This window comes from Thrips palmi, unplaced genomic scaffold, assembly GCF_012932325.1.
Source record: "Thrips palmi isolate BJ-2018 unplaced genomic scaffold, TpBJ-2018v1 HiC_scaffold_7, whole genome shotgun sequence".
NCBI lineage: Eukaryota > Metazoa > Arthropoda > Insecta > Thysanoptera > Thripidae > Thrips > Thrips palmi.
The window spans coordinates 1,523,843-1,537,037 of NW_023144634.1; the positions used below are offsets into that span (position 1 = coordinate 1,523,843).

At 39.1% G+C, this 13,195-nt stretch overlaps 4 protein-coding genes across 4 annotated transcripts; 3 read left to right on the forward strand and 1 right to left on the reverse strand.

Annotated features, from left to right (window-relative positions):
* Window positions 1–455: 455 nt before the first annotated feature.
* On the forward strand, window positions 456–1,258 carry LOC117652698. The gene is made up of 4 exons (XM_034397791.1): window positions 456–636; window positions 721–1,029; window positions 1,109–1,181; window positions 1,229–1,258. The coding sequence occupies exons 2-4, from the start codon at window positions 722–724 to the stop codon at window positions 1,256–1,258; spliced, it is 411 nt and encodes a 136-aa protein (XP_034253682.1). The 5' UTR covers window positions 456–636; window position 721.
* Window positions 1,259–1,286: 28 nt separating this feature from the next.
* LOC117652699 lies at window positions 1,287–8,940 on the forward strand. The gene is made up of 21 exons (XM_034397792.1): window positions 1,287–1,384; window positions 1,455–2,193; window positions 2,272–2,602; window positions 2,704–3,006; window positions 3,222–3,341; window positions 3,420–3,506; window positions 3,585–3,752; window positions 3,836–3,919; window positions 4,006–4,048; window positions 4,128–4,228; window positions 4,302–4,358; window positions 4,445–5,341; window positions 5,427–5,549; window positions 5,684–5,734; window positions 5,819–6,100; window positions 6,188–6,232; window positions 6,878–7,033; window positions 7,114–7,146; window positions 7,226–7,567; window positions 7,638–7,892; window positions 7,970–8,940. The coding sequence occupies exons 2-21, from the start codon at window positions 1,462–1,464 to the stop codon at window positions 8,461–8,463; spliced, it is 4,704 nt and encodes a 1,567-aa protein (XP_034253683.1). The 5' UTR covers window positions 1,287–1,384; window positions 1,455–1,461; the 3' UTR covers window positions 8,464–8,940.
* Window positions 8,941–8,964: 24 nt separating this feature from the next.
* Window positions 8,965–10,136, reverse strand: LOC117652612. The gene is made up of 4 exons (XM_034397657.1): window positions 9,965–10,136; window positions 9,754–9,894; window positions 9,342–9,595; window positions 8,965–9,269 (listed from the first exon to the last, which is right to left on the reverse strand). The coding sequence occupies exons 1-4, from the start codon at window positions 10,046–10,048 to the stop codon at window positions 9,164–9,166; spliced, it is 585 nt and encodes a 194-aa protein (XP_034253548.1). The 5' UTR covers window positions 10,049–10,136; the 3' UTR covers window positions 8,965–9,163.
* Window positions 10,137–10,781: 645 nt separating this feature from the next.
* LOC117652402 lies at window positions 10,782–11,803 on the forward strand. The gene is made up of 4 exons (XM_034397280.1): window positions 10,782–10,837; window positions 11,221–11,433; window positions 11,507–11,630; window positions 11,726–11,803. The coding sequence occupies exons 2-4, from the start codon at window positions 11,235–11,237 to the stop codon at window positions 11,739–11,741; spliced, it is 339 nt and encodes a 112-aa protein (XP_034253171.1). The 5' UTR covers window positions 10,782–10,837; window positions 11,221–11,234; the 3' UTR covers window positions 11,742–11,803.
* The last annotated feature ends 1,392 nt before the right edge of the window (window positions 11,804–13,195 follow it).

A 13,195-nucleotide genomic window follows, 5' to 3' on the forward strand; every position in this document is an offset into this window, starting at 1 on the left:
CTCGCCTCTTGTTCTTCTTTTACCCATGGGTCCGTACATTTAAAAATTTGATCCGCATATTTCACAAAGAAGGCGCAAGAGGCCTAAGAGACCTTTTGGCAAGGAATTAAAAATATTGAGTTGGCAAGGAACGCTACTAGCGCCTTAAGCGGCATAGTAGGGCCGTGGCGGTGGGGCTGGCAATGTATCGATACCACTTCGAGTGGGAGACGCCCACTCAAGCCACCGCCGCAAATCCTGCAAATCCGAATGAAGCCAAAGAACTAGCAATATATCAGCTAACGAATCGTTTGAAAGAAACCATTGAGAGGACACATGAAGTGAAATTGATGAAAGACAATGCTACATGTGTGCCCTCCTTTCCACAACATGACCTGTCTTCTCCGATATTAATAGTCCGAAACAGTTTAAAGGTTGGTGCCCCTGGAAGCAGAACACATCTGTTCAAATTTATGTTTACGTCTTCGATAAGGTGTGGTGAAGCAAGAATTCGATAATTGCACGAGTCAAATCTAGAACGAGTCGCTCGCTTGTTTCGCGCTATTCTCGCCCTCTTAGCGCGGCTGTATGGTGCCGGAAAGTTACACCAAATTCGTTTCAAGCATCTCAGTTACCGTGTTCTGTAAATGTGTTAAGGTAACGACGACCTCCTGAAAGTGTAGTTGTGTCATGCATTGTTTTTGCGCTGCCTAATCTGTGATTTACATTTTTTAACTCAAGGATGGCTAACAATGATGTTGAGGTTACGAGTAACCCACCACGTGCGGCCCCACCTTATGTCGGTCTTAGTTTTGATACTTGGGATGAAGCCAAAAAGTACTTGGACCGTTATGCTGAAGAGAATCTTTTTGTGTGGTCTGTTGATTCGTCCAACTCCATCGAAAATGAAAATAAGAAGCTCGCAGGAAGAGGCATATCGCAGGAGGATTGGTACGACCCTAAGTTGAAGCACAAAAATGTAAAGCTTGTATGTGTCTTTGGTGGAAAGAAGCGTATTGGTTCTGGGTCAGGGGCTCGTCCTATGCAGTCGTAAGTTGTTTCTTCTTTTGTTTAAAAATTGAAAGAAAAGAAGAGGCGGAAGAGTAATGTGTTCTTATCTTTTTTCTAGAACTATCAAGGCCGATTGTCCTGTGTTTGTCCACCTTATTGCTTCTAAGAAGTCTCTCAAAGTGGTTAAAGCAGTTGTTTCAGAACATTCTCATGAATTGAGTCTGTCAATCTATGCTAGCCTCTCAAAAGTGAGAGCCAAAGCTCTTAAGGAGGACAATGTAGCCAGCACTGCGAAACTACTTTTTCAAGGTGGGGTGAAACCCAGCAAAATTCGGCCTCTGTTGAGGGCTCTGGGCTGTGGCCAGATAACGCAGAGAGACCTGCAGAATTTCCGGTAAGAGCCCAACTTAAGCACTGTGCCTGTCAATTGGTAATTTGTATCCTTAAGTTTATTTTCTTTCCAGTCAGAAAATGAAAAAAGAGCAGCTTGGCGGCCTGTCACCCGAGGAGAAACTAGTGGAGGTGTTGGAGTCATTACTCTCAAATGACCCCAATGCATTCATCCATGTTGGAAAATCACCAGATAATGACCTTACTTTCCTTTTTATTCAAACTGGAGCAATGAGGGACACAATGAGAACGTATGGCAGAGTTCTCCTCCTTGACCACACTTACAAAGTTAATAAAAATAAGATGCCATTGACCGTGCTCATGACCATGGATGGCGATTTAGAGGGCAGACCGGTTGGCTATGCATTTGTGGCAAACGAACAACTAGTCACTGTTAAAGCCGTCATGGATGTGTTTAAATCAGCCATAGGAGATGAAGCTGCCTCACGCATCTCTTCCATAACAGTGGACAAGGACTATACTGAAATTAAAGCTTTGGCAGCTGTGTTCCCTAATGCTGTGATACAACTGTGCGACTTTCACGTAAGTCGCACATTTAATGGCAAGACACACCAAGAAGATCCCAGGGTTAAAGAAATTCTGACAAGTATGAGATATTGTAGTCAAGAAGATGAATTCAAAGACTTGGAGACTGAATTAAGACGAGTGGCCACAGAGAAATTCATGACATATTTTGTGAAGAACTGGCTATCATGCCCAGTAGCATGGTCCTACAGGGATCGCAAAGTAGTTGCGAATTCTGGAAATGCCACAAACAATAGACTGGAAAACCTGAACGGCAAAATCAAAAATGTAAGAAATTTTGTGGTTTTCATATTTTGGGATTAAGTTTATCAAAGATTTAATTTAGATGATGTATATTCCTTTCAGGTCGTAAACTCCAGTAGTGAGTTGTATGAAGCTGTTGATGGCATCATTCAGATCCACCTTAACAAGGAGGAGGATGTTGTGTTTAGAAAAACTAGTGCAGCTATGAAGCAGGCTTACATGACAAAATGCAAAGACCCCATTGCCAACACAATAGTTCAGGACCTTACCAGAAATGCTGCAAAAATTGTGATCTGGGAGCTAGATGCTGAACCTGCAGAGTCAGAGATAGCCAAGTTTTGTTCCACGGAAACAAATTGTCAGTGCATCCACGCATGTTCTTACAAGGATCAATTGCCATGTCGGCATATGTTTGCCTGCAGAAGAAAATCTGGTAATCTATGTGAATTAAATACATATTCCTTTTTTATGTTCATTTCGGAAATAAAAATAGGAAAGCATGAGATATTGATTGTTATTAATATTTTTTTTCAGGGAAAGCACTTTACATGAAAGAAGAAATTGACAAAATGTTTTGGAAAGAGTCAGGTGAATGTCGCAGCAGCAGTACCATTTCTGGACCACAAATTGGATGCCATGTTGTGCCATCGAAACTTATTCCAAAAACACAGTCTGAGAAATACTCATACTCTCTGAGCCTGTCGAAGCAGATATGCTCAAGCATGGCTGAATGTGGTGATGTTCAGTTCATGGAGCGGTACAACCAGCTCAAAGAGTTATTTAAATTTTGGTGTGCTGGCACTCAAGTTAAAATTATCGATGCTGCCAATTTTTCTGGTATGTGACTACAATTTTTTGTCTCTACTTAAGTGTAAACTGTCAGAAAAAGTTTGGAGTTCCAATTTTCTTTTTTCGGATGTTGGTGTACTTTTATTGTATGCTCAGGAAGCATATGAATATATATAAACATTTTGCATAACTGAGAACAATCAAATATGAAAAGTTTCTTGCAGAATGCAAAGTATGCTCTTAAATTTATTTTTTTCTTTCAGAAATCGAAGTCCATGTGCATGAAAATACACTAAATCAACCTGAAGAGACTGTAATGTTACATACTGCTGCACCACCAGAAAATGAAATTTTGAATCAAGGTGTACCCACTGACCGCGCAGGTATCTTAATGTGTGAAACAGTGTTGCTTGTTCACTTTCGAATTATTTCCAGTGTAAAAACTTTTTGTTTCAATCCAGAAGCCCAGCTGCAGCATGAGGAATCTGTGACGTTGCCTCAAAATCGGACTGTCCCAACAACTGATATAATTCACCAGGATTCAGCAGGTAAAGCAGAGTCTAAAAATAGGTGATTCCGTTCCAATGGTGTCCACAAGCTGCTAATTAACTTGTCACTCTCCCTAGGTCAAAATACATCATGTATTGCTTGCACTCAGAAGAATTTTCCCACGGGTGCCCACAAGTGTTCGCGTTGTAATAAAAATGTGCACCTACTTCCTGGATGCTCAATTTTATGTCCAGGATCTGAGGAAGGGCATGGTCAAAAACGCATTTGCATTGCATGTTCCAAAGGTAAATTCTCTATTTCTGCTGTGCTCATCTATTTATAATTTTGTGTCTTGTTTCTCATTTTTTCCCCTCCTTTTTGTGTCAAGGGAGAAATGGAAATCAAAGTGTGACAACAAACAGAACACTGCCTCATCCTTCTGCTTCTCAAAAACTGCCTTCCTGCAGTCCAGGTGCATAAAGCATGAATATTCTAGCCCTGTAGCGCCTACTTCAAATTTTCTTTTAAAAAAATATTAATTAAATTTTGTTATTTCAGCACCATCAGCACCTCACTGTTTCTGTGCAGTGCCAGCAAGGAGGTTCGTTTTCTTCTGGATTTGTAGTAACACTCTATATCATTGTGCTAGAGATTAATTACCTTTATATTTTTTTGGGTAGGATAATGACATCACCCCTTTGCAAAAGGCCAAACAGGCCAATGTACAAATGCTCGCTGTTTCAATGCAACTTTACACGATATGCTCCTAAGCAGACTGAAGGTGAGGGTTGTTCAGTATTTCATTGTAATGCCCGGACACAAAATATGTCTCACTTGTAATACTTATTTTTCAGACCAAGTTCTACAATTGGATTATTCGGCATCAGAAAACACAAACACAACAATCCCCTGTGAGTATTGTTGACTATGTTTGCTGTTGTATTTCTCACAATTCTGATTGAATGCTTGTGTCTTCTTTATTTCCCAATTCTTACAGCTTCCCTTTTGGATGATGAGAATGATCAGAATCTTAGTGACCTAGTGGCTGCAATTGAGGCTTCTGAAGCAGAGGAAGAAACAGGGGATGAGGTAATAACGTTGTCCTCAGATGATGAAATAGAACATGATGAGATACCTCAATCAATGGATGAGACGGTAATTAAAGAAGAAACATTTGAATCAGAAGTTGAAACAGAAAAAGAGAGATTAGAATCAGATGTTCTTGAAACTGGAGGAGAGAGCGAATCGCATGTTGGATCAGAAATCGAAAAGAGATTTGAATCAAATGTTGGAAAAGTAGTCGGAGAGAGAGAACAATCAGATGTTCTTGAAAGTGTCAGAGAGAAAGAGTCACATGTTGGAACAGGAATCGAAGACGAATTGGATTCAAATGTTGGAGAAGAAGTCGGAGAGAGAGTACAATCAGATATTCTTGAAGGTGTGGGAGAGGAAGAATCACATGTTGGAACAGGAATCGAAGACGGATTGGATTCAAATGTTGGAGAAGAAGTCGGAGAGAGAGTACAATCAGATATTCTTGAAGGTGTGGGAGAGGAAGAATCACATGTTGGAACAGGAATCGAAGACGGATTGGATTCAAATGTTGGAAAAGAAGTCGGAGAGAGAGTACAATCAGATATTCTTGAAGGTGTTGGAGAGGAAAAATCACATGTTGGAACAGGAATCGAAGACGGATTGGATTCAAATGTTGGAAAAGAAGTCGGAGAGAGAGTACAATCAGATATTCTTGAAGGTGTTGGAGAGGAAAAATCACATGTTGGAACAGGAATCGAAGACGGATTGGATTCAAATGTTGGGAAAGAAGTCACAGAGAATTTAGGATCAAACAATGAAAAAGGGATCCAACAAGAACTTAGAACAGAAAATAGAACTGGTAATGAACATGGCATGTTAGTTTATTAACTTACAGACATGTTTTCTTTAAACACAATGTCTCTAATTTTTATATATTATTTTAGACGTAACGTCAGCCTCCAGCTTACTCAGGAAGTCAATGGAAGGAATAAAACTGCCCCAAGTGAAAGCAAGGGGAAGACCCCGAGGTGTGGATAAAACTGTTCTCAGCGTCTACCAAAAGAAGAGTAAGTACTTGTACTTGAAAGCAGCTTAATTGAATGTGTTTCTTAATGAGCCATAGTTACCCACTTTTATCTGTACATGCGGGGGTAGTGGTTACTCTAACAAACTAAAATCATTTCTTTCTTTTGTTTTTCAGAAACAAATCAGGTATCCGGGAAAAATGTACCAAATCGACAAAGGAAACCAAGTAAGACCTGTCTATCAGGTTTTTATGTCTGCAATCTGAGTTTTTGCCGCATGATTGTGAATACATTTCGTCTATTCTTTGCAGAAGGAGCTGTAAGTGGTAATGTCTCTGCTGATAGAGAGGCTAGTGGTCTTGCAATTCCAGATGAGGACATCTTCCCTGATGCCAGTAATTATTGTTGGAATTTGAAGTCACAGACCTCAGAAAACAAATTACATCAGGTCAAAATACTTCAACAGAAGACAAATTGCTCATGTGGTCTGGAGATTTGTGTCCATTGTCTGACATGTTCATGTCCAGACCATACCCATAGGAGCATACCTTGTAAACACATGCATAAAATTGTTGCGTTCATACAAGAGAAAGGTGAAATGTTTATTTATTCACAAACTCTCTGTAGATTGTTTTAATGACACTGTTCCAATTCAATGCTCCAATTTTGATGTATTTCAGGCTTAAAATCAGATTCATTATTTTATAGTTTTCAAATGGAAACAGGTAATGTTGTATGCTTGATTAATTAATGTCCTGGGAACCAGTGTTCAGTGATCGGGCACAAATGAAGTAGGTGCTCTTTTGTAGAAACTGCTTTTGCGGCATGTTTTCTTTTATATATCCATCATTCCAAGATAAAATTTGGCTGTGTAGGAAAGTAAAATTGCAATTTGATTACTGGAGAGACTAAAATTCAATTTGTCTCTCTACCTGATCCCACTTACATGAAAAGAGTCAACAGTTTTGCTTCTGCATATTTAGATTGAATATGGTTTGGTTTCTTCAAGTATCTGCTTTGCCTAAATTTTCCTGTTTTCTGTGCTTACTGGCTGTTTGTTAAGGGAACCCTAATCTTTGTCATTGGAACACTGCTGTATTTTGTTTGATTCCAGTTTCGCCTGTTTATGTGCTCATTCAGATGTGGTGAAAAATGTTTTGTATTAATTGAAACAAAACATTTTCCACCACACCTGTTGGGGGATCTTATACATTTCTTAGATTTTTGGGATATGTCAGCCGTTGGGCTACAATGGTAAGTTGGTTGTTTCAATATTTCTTGGTGCATGGAAACCAGAGACCTTTATTTTGTAATATATAGATCATGTGTTGGTAAGAACTACATTTGTAACCTGCATAATTATTTCTAATTACACATTTGTTTTAACAATGAAAATTTCATTTACAAAGATAAAGCTCCACCGATTGGGCCCCACGTCACACCCCCAACAGAATCTGGAAATGAAGCCGAAGCCATGAGAGGAAAGGCAAGAAAGAGACCGTTGTTATTTCCACCCACAAATACTGGTGAGTTGGGCAACGCAATTCCTACATTCATTATATTATGATTTTCTTACTTTCTTTTATGCTATCTCTTTTTTGTTTAGATGCAAAATTACCTAAACCCAGCAAGGGCACCAGTAAGTAAACTAAATGTGTAACTGGATATCCAGGTCATTACTACCAGCATGTTAATAGAAAGAAACATTCTTCTTGCAGAGACAATAAGTTGCGTTGTATGTAATCTGATTGCTGTTGGCAATGGAACCCTTTGCAAAATTTGCAAAGGTGTTGTACATGTGGACGAATGTTCCATTATTTTAAATGAACCATCTCCACGAATCTGCAGAGGATGTTATTGTCAAAAGTGTAAGCAGGCTAAGGAAAGGGACCACGTCTGCACTTGCTGTGTATGTGGGGAAAGTGTTCTGGATGCAGAGGCTGAGCAGTGCTACCGATGTGAAAGAACTGTCCACATGGAAAAATGTGAAAAGAAAATTGTAGCACCAGAAAAGGGAGGTGATACAAAATCCATTTGTGGCTTGTGTTCCTTTTCATTAGGTAAGTGTACATAACAGGAGAAGTACAAGTCATCTGAGAAATTAAATTAATTTTTGTTTTTCTTCTGCAGAAAAAGGTTTTACCAGAAGCACCTTTGACATTCTCTCTAGTGATGTAATGCTGACGGACCAACAAATTTCTATTGCTTCTACCTTGTTAAAAAATGAGTATGGGGATAAAATAGATGGCTTGTGCGCCCCTCTCGCAGTAACTTACGGTCAAAAGGTGGATTCAATAAATTTTTATCCTCGTAAACAAGACAAGGATTATGTGCAAATCATTAACACTGGCAGAGAACATTGGATGACAGTTTTATTCAAGAAAGGTACGGTGTGGTGCTGGAAGTTTTGTTTCATTAAGCAAGTAACAAGCATTACAAATATTATTGATTTTAATTGACAGGTTCCTCTTCAGTTACTATCTACGACAGTATGAATTCTCTTTCTTTATCTGGCCACTCTTTTTTCCAAATAGCAATGATTGCTCATTCAAAAGAAGATCGAATTGTGATAGTAAGGCCACCTTGCAAGCAGCAAACAAATTCCACTGACTGCGGATTGTTTGCAATTGCCAACGCTGTGGAATATTGTGCTACTGGTAAAGTGACCTTCATAGACTTCGACACCACACAGATGAGAAGTCACTTGCTCCAGTGCTTTGAAAATGGAAAAATTTCAGTATTCCCCCGTCTTAGCTCCAGGCCCAAGAAAAGTAAGAATGAAGTTAATACTAATATTCTTCATGTTGTTTGTATCTGCCGACTTCCAGAGGCATATGGAAACATGATAGAATGTGACTCCTGTAATGTATGGTATCACAATAAATGTGTTGGCCTTTCTGATGAGTGCAATACCCCTGATAACTGGATTTGTGATAAGTGCCATATGAAGTCGTGAAGAGTCATTCATTGCTTATTTAAAGAATAATTTGAACTTTTAAATTTGTTCAATGGTTTGTAGGTTTTATGGACCTGTTCAAGTCCTTGATGTCAGTTGAATTTTTTTAAAGAATTATTTGAGTTTTTAAAATTGTTTCTATGTTTCATGAACCTGTTTGAGTTCTTCAAGATAGTTTTTAAGAATTTTGTGAATTTTTAAAATTGTTTCTAGGTGTTATGGACCTGTTAGTCAGTTTTTAAGAATTATGTGAATTTTTAAAATTGTTCAATTGTTTCTTTGTTTTATGGACCTGTTAGTTACATTTATATGAGCTCTTTAGTCAGTGAATTTTGTGCCATCAGACAATTTATGAAGCAATATCTTACTTAGACATAAGTATGTGCCTAATAACTTTGTCACTTTTATGTTAGTACTGTAAGAGATTGTGAAATCTTTTTATGTCATTTTGCATTTTGATAACTGTTTTCTTTGTTTGTTTTGGTGAAGAACGCAAATACCTTTAAAGTAAGCATTATACTTTATTCTGAAAACTTGCCCCGCATTTTCAAACAAAACACCTACTCATAAAATGACAGAAGTGGATTTCTGACACAGATGTCCTTACAGGCAAGAAGGAGAAAAAAAGAATATTGGTCCTTGAACTAATGGCATGGCATAGAACATGACATTTGAAATCGTATCAGCACCAAGATGCACATTATAGGTGATGGTTGTGGTCCAAGTTAACTGAGCGGATTACAAGTGCTTTGGATACATGGTTGTACGCTAACAAAATTTCAGCATGACATCGCACTTTCTGAGCCCTGAAAGAAATAGCCCTTGTTATAATGTGTTCTACTGCAATCTAAGACATGATAAAACAAAAGTAAGAATACCTCTGGTCATCAGTGAAACCAATTCTTCCCCTCTGCTTGCCACCAAATTTGCATGTAAACATGATATTCTTGTACACCAATGCTGCGTCAATCAATTCTGCGTTCTTCTTTTCCAAGTACTCATTTGCCTGGGCCACAGTCTGCGATGAGTTTCTCACCCAAACAGAATGTGACCTCTCCTGGAAATCCTCAAACAACTCTTGGAACTCAGCGAATGTCTTGAAGCTCTGTCCAGGACAAGGTCTCCAAGTTTCCTAATGGACAAAATTGGACACATTGAACATGAAAATGAAAGGTTAGGTCACAAGAATGAACCCATAGACTACAAATTAGCGAAAAAAAGGGCACTTCATTGCAGAATTCATGGCTCTACCCCTAGCTAGCACAGATGGGATGACATATCCCTCCTCACCTGCATCTTTAAACTGGAAGCTGGTGAACAAATTTTTGTGTAAGCTTCCGGCACCACACAGCCGCGCTCAGAAGGCGAGAATAGCGCAAGACAAGCGAATGACTCATTCGGGTTTGGGCTCGTGCAATTATCAAGTTCTTCCTTCAACACACGTAATCAAAGACGTAAACATAAATTTGAACAGATGTGTTCTGCTTCCAGGGGCACCAACCTTTAAACTGTTTCGGACTATTAATATTGGAGAAGACAGGTCATGTTGTGGAAAAGAGGGCACCCCTGTAGCATTGTCTTTCATCTATTTTATGTCATGTGTTCTCTCAATGATTTCTTTCAAACATCAGCGATATAAGGAGCCTCTGTCGACACTTCGTGCAGATATCAATTATTTGCTTGTTTGCACGAAAATTAGCGTGCAAACAATCGTGCATGAGTTATTTGTACGACCGGCAGTCGGGCCCGGAAATTCGGCACCCTCGGCTAAAAGTTCGTGCAGATATCTATCGTTTTTAGTTTTGCACGAAGTCAACTGGGCAAATAATTCTGCACTCGCTATTTGAACGTAAACCTCGACCCCCTCCACGCGCCCGACCGACGGGCGGCCGGACTGGTGGAAATCTGGCAACACTGGAACAGTCGTGCAAACAATAGTGGGAAAGTTAATTGCACGAGTCCTTATATTATTAATATATATTATATAGAAGAGATGTTATAGAAACGCAGTCGTGCAAATAGCGTTTTTACACTTCTTTACACGAGTCGTGCAAATACATTCGTAATCCTTATTTGCACCAGTCGTGCAAATATACACTCCGTAATAAATGTAGATGCAGAATGCAAATAAATCTTACAAGAGTCGTCAAATTTTGAACGTAGTACGCAGTACAAAGTTAAATTAGGCACATTCTCTGCAAATATTTCTACCAACAGCAATCAACAGGCAATCAGGTCTAGTCTCGTCCAAGGCCCGCTTGTAAACACTCGCCCCGCCGGCAAACGGGTATGAGAAATTTGCACTCTGGTATGAAAACTTTAAACTGGTAGGTTGCTGCCAGGTTCTGTCACTTGTAAAGAATATAGTAAAAGGGTTGGTATGAATTGTTTAGATAATTGAGTGACATTTGACAACAAAATTGCTCACAGTTGACATGGGCTATATCAAGTTAAGGAACTTCACAGTAGTGAGGGGTGAGGCAGGGAACTGTGAATTGTGAAGACTCCCCGCCTCCCTCCTCATCCCATCTGTGAATTGAAGCCATGAAAATTCTTTGATTATTCGAGCCATTAAATAATCTTGGCCGGATAGTACGGATAGCGATTGATGAGAGAACGAATTGACTGCAACAGCTCTGCAAAAATGAATCATACTTAAAATTTAAAGCATGGAGACTCCTTGTTTGAAGGGATTTAAAATGTTTGGAAGCTTTACAGAGCGTATCATGTTGAAAACTAAAGTCGTCTGCATTTCAGGACAAACTGCTGGAATGAACGGAAGTACAACAATGGAAGGAGTGGCAAGTATAAGTCATACCAAAGGAGAGGAAGAATCACAGAAAGATGTTAATTCACAGTGTCGAAAGAAACCACCAACGCAAAATAGAAAAACAAAACTAAAAAAAAAGAAGCGTGCCAAAAAGATGGAGCTGAGAAAAGCGAAGCGGATTGAACAAGGGAAGGCAGCAGGTAAAAAGAAATAACATTGTTTCCAGAAAATGAGTAGTACTAACACTTGAGACTAACCTTCCGTTTCTAACAGCTGCTAAAGCTGCTGCAGAACAAGCTGCTGTTGCTTCGAAAGCAGCTGGTGAACCGACGAGACCTCGGTGTCTAAGGGATCTCCCTTCAAGAAGGGCCGCAGCAGCTCAAAGGGAACAGGCAAGGTGAGTCGCTGCCATCAAATTATGACTGCAATGAGAAAAGGATCATGAGAGTGTGTGACTTTAACGTCTCAATCATGGTTTATATTTTATTCCAGATTCAAAACGCAATGAAAGTCTGATCATGGTTTAAGGTTAATCACTCTTGTTAAAAGGCAAGTTTTGGGTTGTGGGCAAAATAAACTTTATCATGTTGTTCTCAGTCTATGTTCTATTCTAACCTTAACCTTAAAGACTGGTAAACTGTCTGTTTTTACAGACTTACCTCCCCCTGAGCTACTTTTTGAAAGGCAAAATCATTTCTTATTTTTCATCAGATGATATCATTTGGTGTCATTACTGAAGAACAACTCTTCATTAAAACGCATATATAAAAACTAAGTACAAACCATGTACAAACCCAAACACGAGTGGACAGAAACACTTCCAACCTTGAAATGTGAAAACATCTGTGGATGACAGGTACTTTTAGTATGGGAGTGTTGGTAAACACCCAGCAGAAAGGTTCTACGACGGTTCACACAAACTTTTTCACATACTGAAGTTTTGCCTAATGTTATTTCACATAGACGGTTTCACACAAATTTTTTCACACAAAGTACCATTTCACATTTACAACGGTTTACACATTGTTTACACATTGTTCACACAATTTTTGTGTGAACCTATTTATTAGCAGTTCCTTGCCAATTGACTCTCCAGATGGCGGCCCTAGAGTACGAAGACTACAGGGAAGACGGTAAGGATGTGCGAATCAAGGATTTTCATTTCGAATCAAATTAGAATTGAATCTAAAAAAGAAGTTTCGAATCGAATAAGTTGTCTTATTAAATCGATCCGAAGTTTAAAGATTAAGAATCGAATCGAACTCGAACTGAAACAAAGAAAAAAAATCCCAAAAATGGTGTGTTTCAAAACACATTTTCTGTATTAAGAAAGAACATAGAGCAGGATTTTTAAAAAATCTGATCTTGCTTCAATATAAAAACAACGCTAAGCGCTGTGCGTGCGTCTTTCAACCGGTCCCGAGCAACCGATTCGAAGAGGAACCAACGTCTACGTTTCGAAATTCCGAATATTCCGGGTCAAAGCAAAGATATCCGTCCCCGAATCGAATCACCCCTGACGTTTCGAATCGAATAAGTTGTCTTAGTAGTAGCCTTGATGGCTTGTGGCGTTGGTGGCTAGTGGCCTCGTGCCCCTTGAAACCCTTCGAAATAAATGTGTGTAAACTGGCATTGTAGGTAAAAAGAAATTTGTGTGAAAAATTTGTGTGAAACTGTCTATGCGAAATTACATTAGGCGAAACTTCAATGTGTGAAAAAATTTGTGTGAACCGTCGTGTTACCAGCAGAACAATGCCAGATGTGTTTATATTCGGGTTTGGCACAAATCACTTTACCTTCTCGTTTTCTCTATAGTAAAAAAATATTCAGCGAGAAAGTATTTATCTTGTTCCAGTAATTTATCAGTAGGGACCATGTTGTTGTGTTTAGACTACTCTCAGGTGAGACTTTCCTCTCATTTCGAGGTTAAGTCAAAACTAGTGCAGCATCTTTTAGCTTTCT

Bases quoted from the DNA above. Each gene is read 5' to 3' on its own strand.
- LOC117652402 (XM_034397280.1), top strand. From the start codon at position 11,235: ATGAACGGAAGTACAACAATGGAAGGAGTGGCAAGTATAAGTCATACC. The intron at 11,434-11,506 runs GTAAAAAGAAAT...CGTTTCTAACAG, and splicing joins TGAACAAGGGAAGGCAGCAG to CTGCTAAAGCTGCTGCAGAA.
- LOC117652612 (XM_034397657.1), bottom strand. From the start codon at position 10,048: ATGAAAGACAATGCTACAGGGGTGCCCTCTTTTCCACAACATGACCTG. The intron at 9,895-9,964 runs GTTGGTGCCCCT...CGTGTGTTGAAG, and splicing joins TAGTCCGAAACAGTTTAAAG to GAAGAACTTGATAATTGCAC. The intron at 9,596-9,753 runs GTGAGGAGGGAT...TTTGTCCATTAG, and splicing joins CTTCCAGTTTAAAGATGCAG to GAAACTTGGAGACCTTGTCC.
- LOC117652698 (XM_034397791.1), top strand. From the start codon at position 722: ATGGCTAACAATGATGTTGAGGTTACGAGTAACCCACCACGTGCGGCC. The intron at 1,030-1,108 runs GTAAGTTGTTTC...TCTTTTTTCTAG, and splicing joins GGGGCTCGTCCTATGCAGTC to AACTATCAAGGCCGATTGTC. The intron at 1,182-1,228 runs GTTGTTTCAGAA...AATCTATGCTAG, and splicing joins CTCTCAAAGTGGTTAAAGCA to CCTCTCAAAAGTGAGAGCCA.
- LOC117652699 (XM_034397792.1), top strand. From the start codon at position 1,462: ATGAAAAAAGAGCAGCTTGGCGGCCTGTCACCCGAGGAGAAACTAGTG. The intron at 3,920-4,005 runs GTGCATAAAGCA...TTGTTATTTCAG, and splicing joins ACTGCCTTCCTGCAGTCCAG to CACCATCAGCACCTCACTGT. The intron at 7,568-7,637 runs GTAAGTGTACAT...TTTCTTCTGCAG, and splicing joins CTTGTGTTCCTTTTCATTAG to AAAAAGGTTTTACCAGAAGC.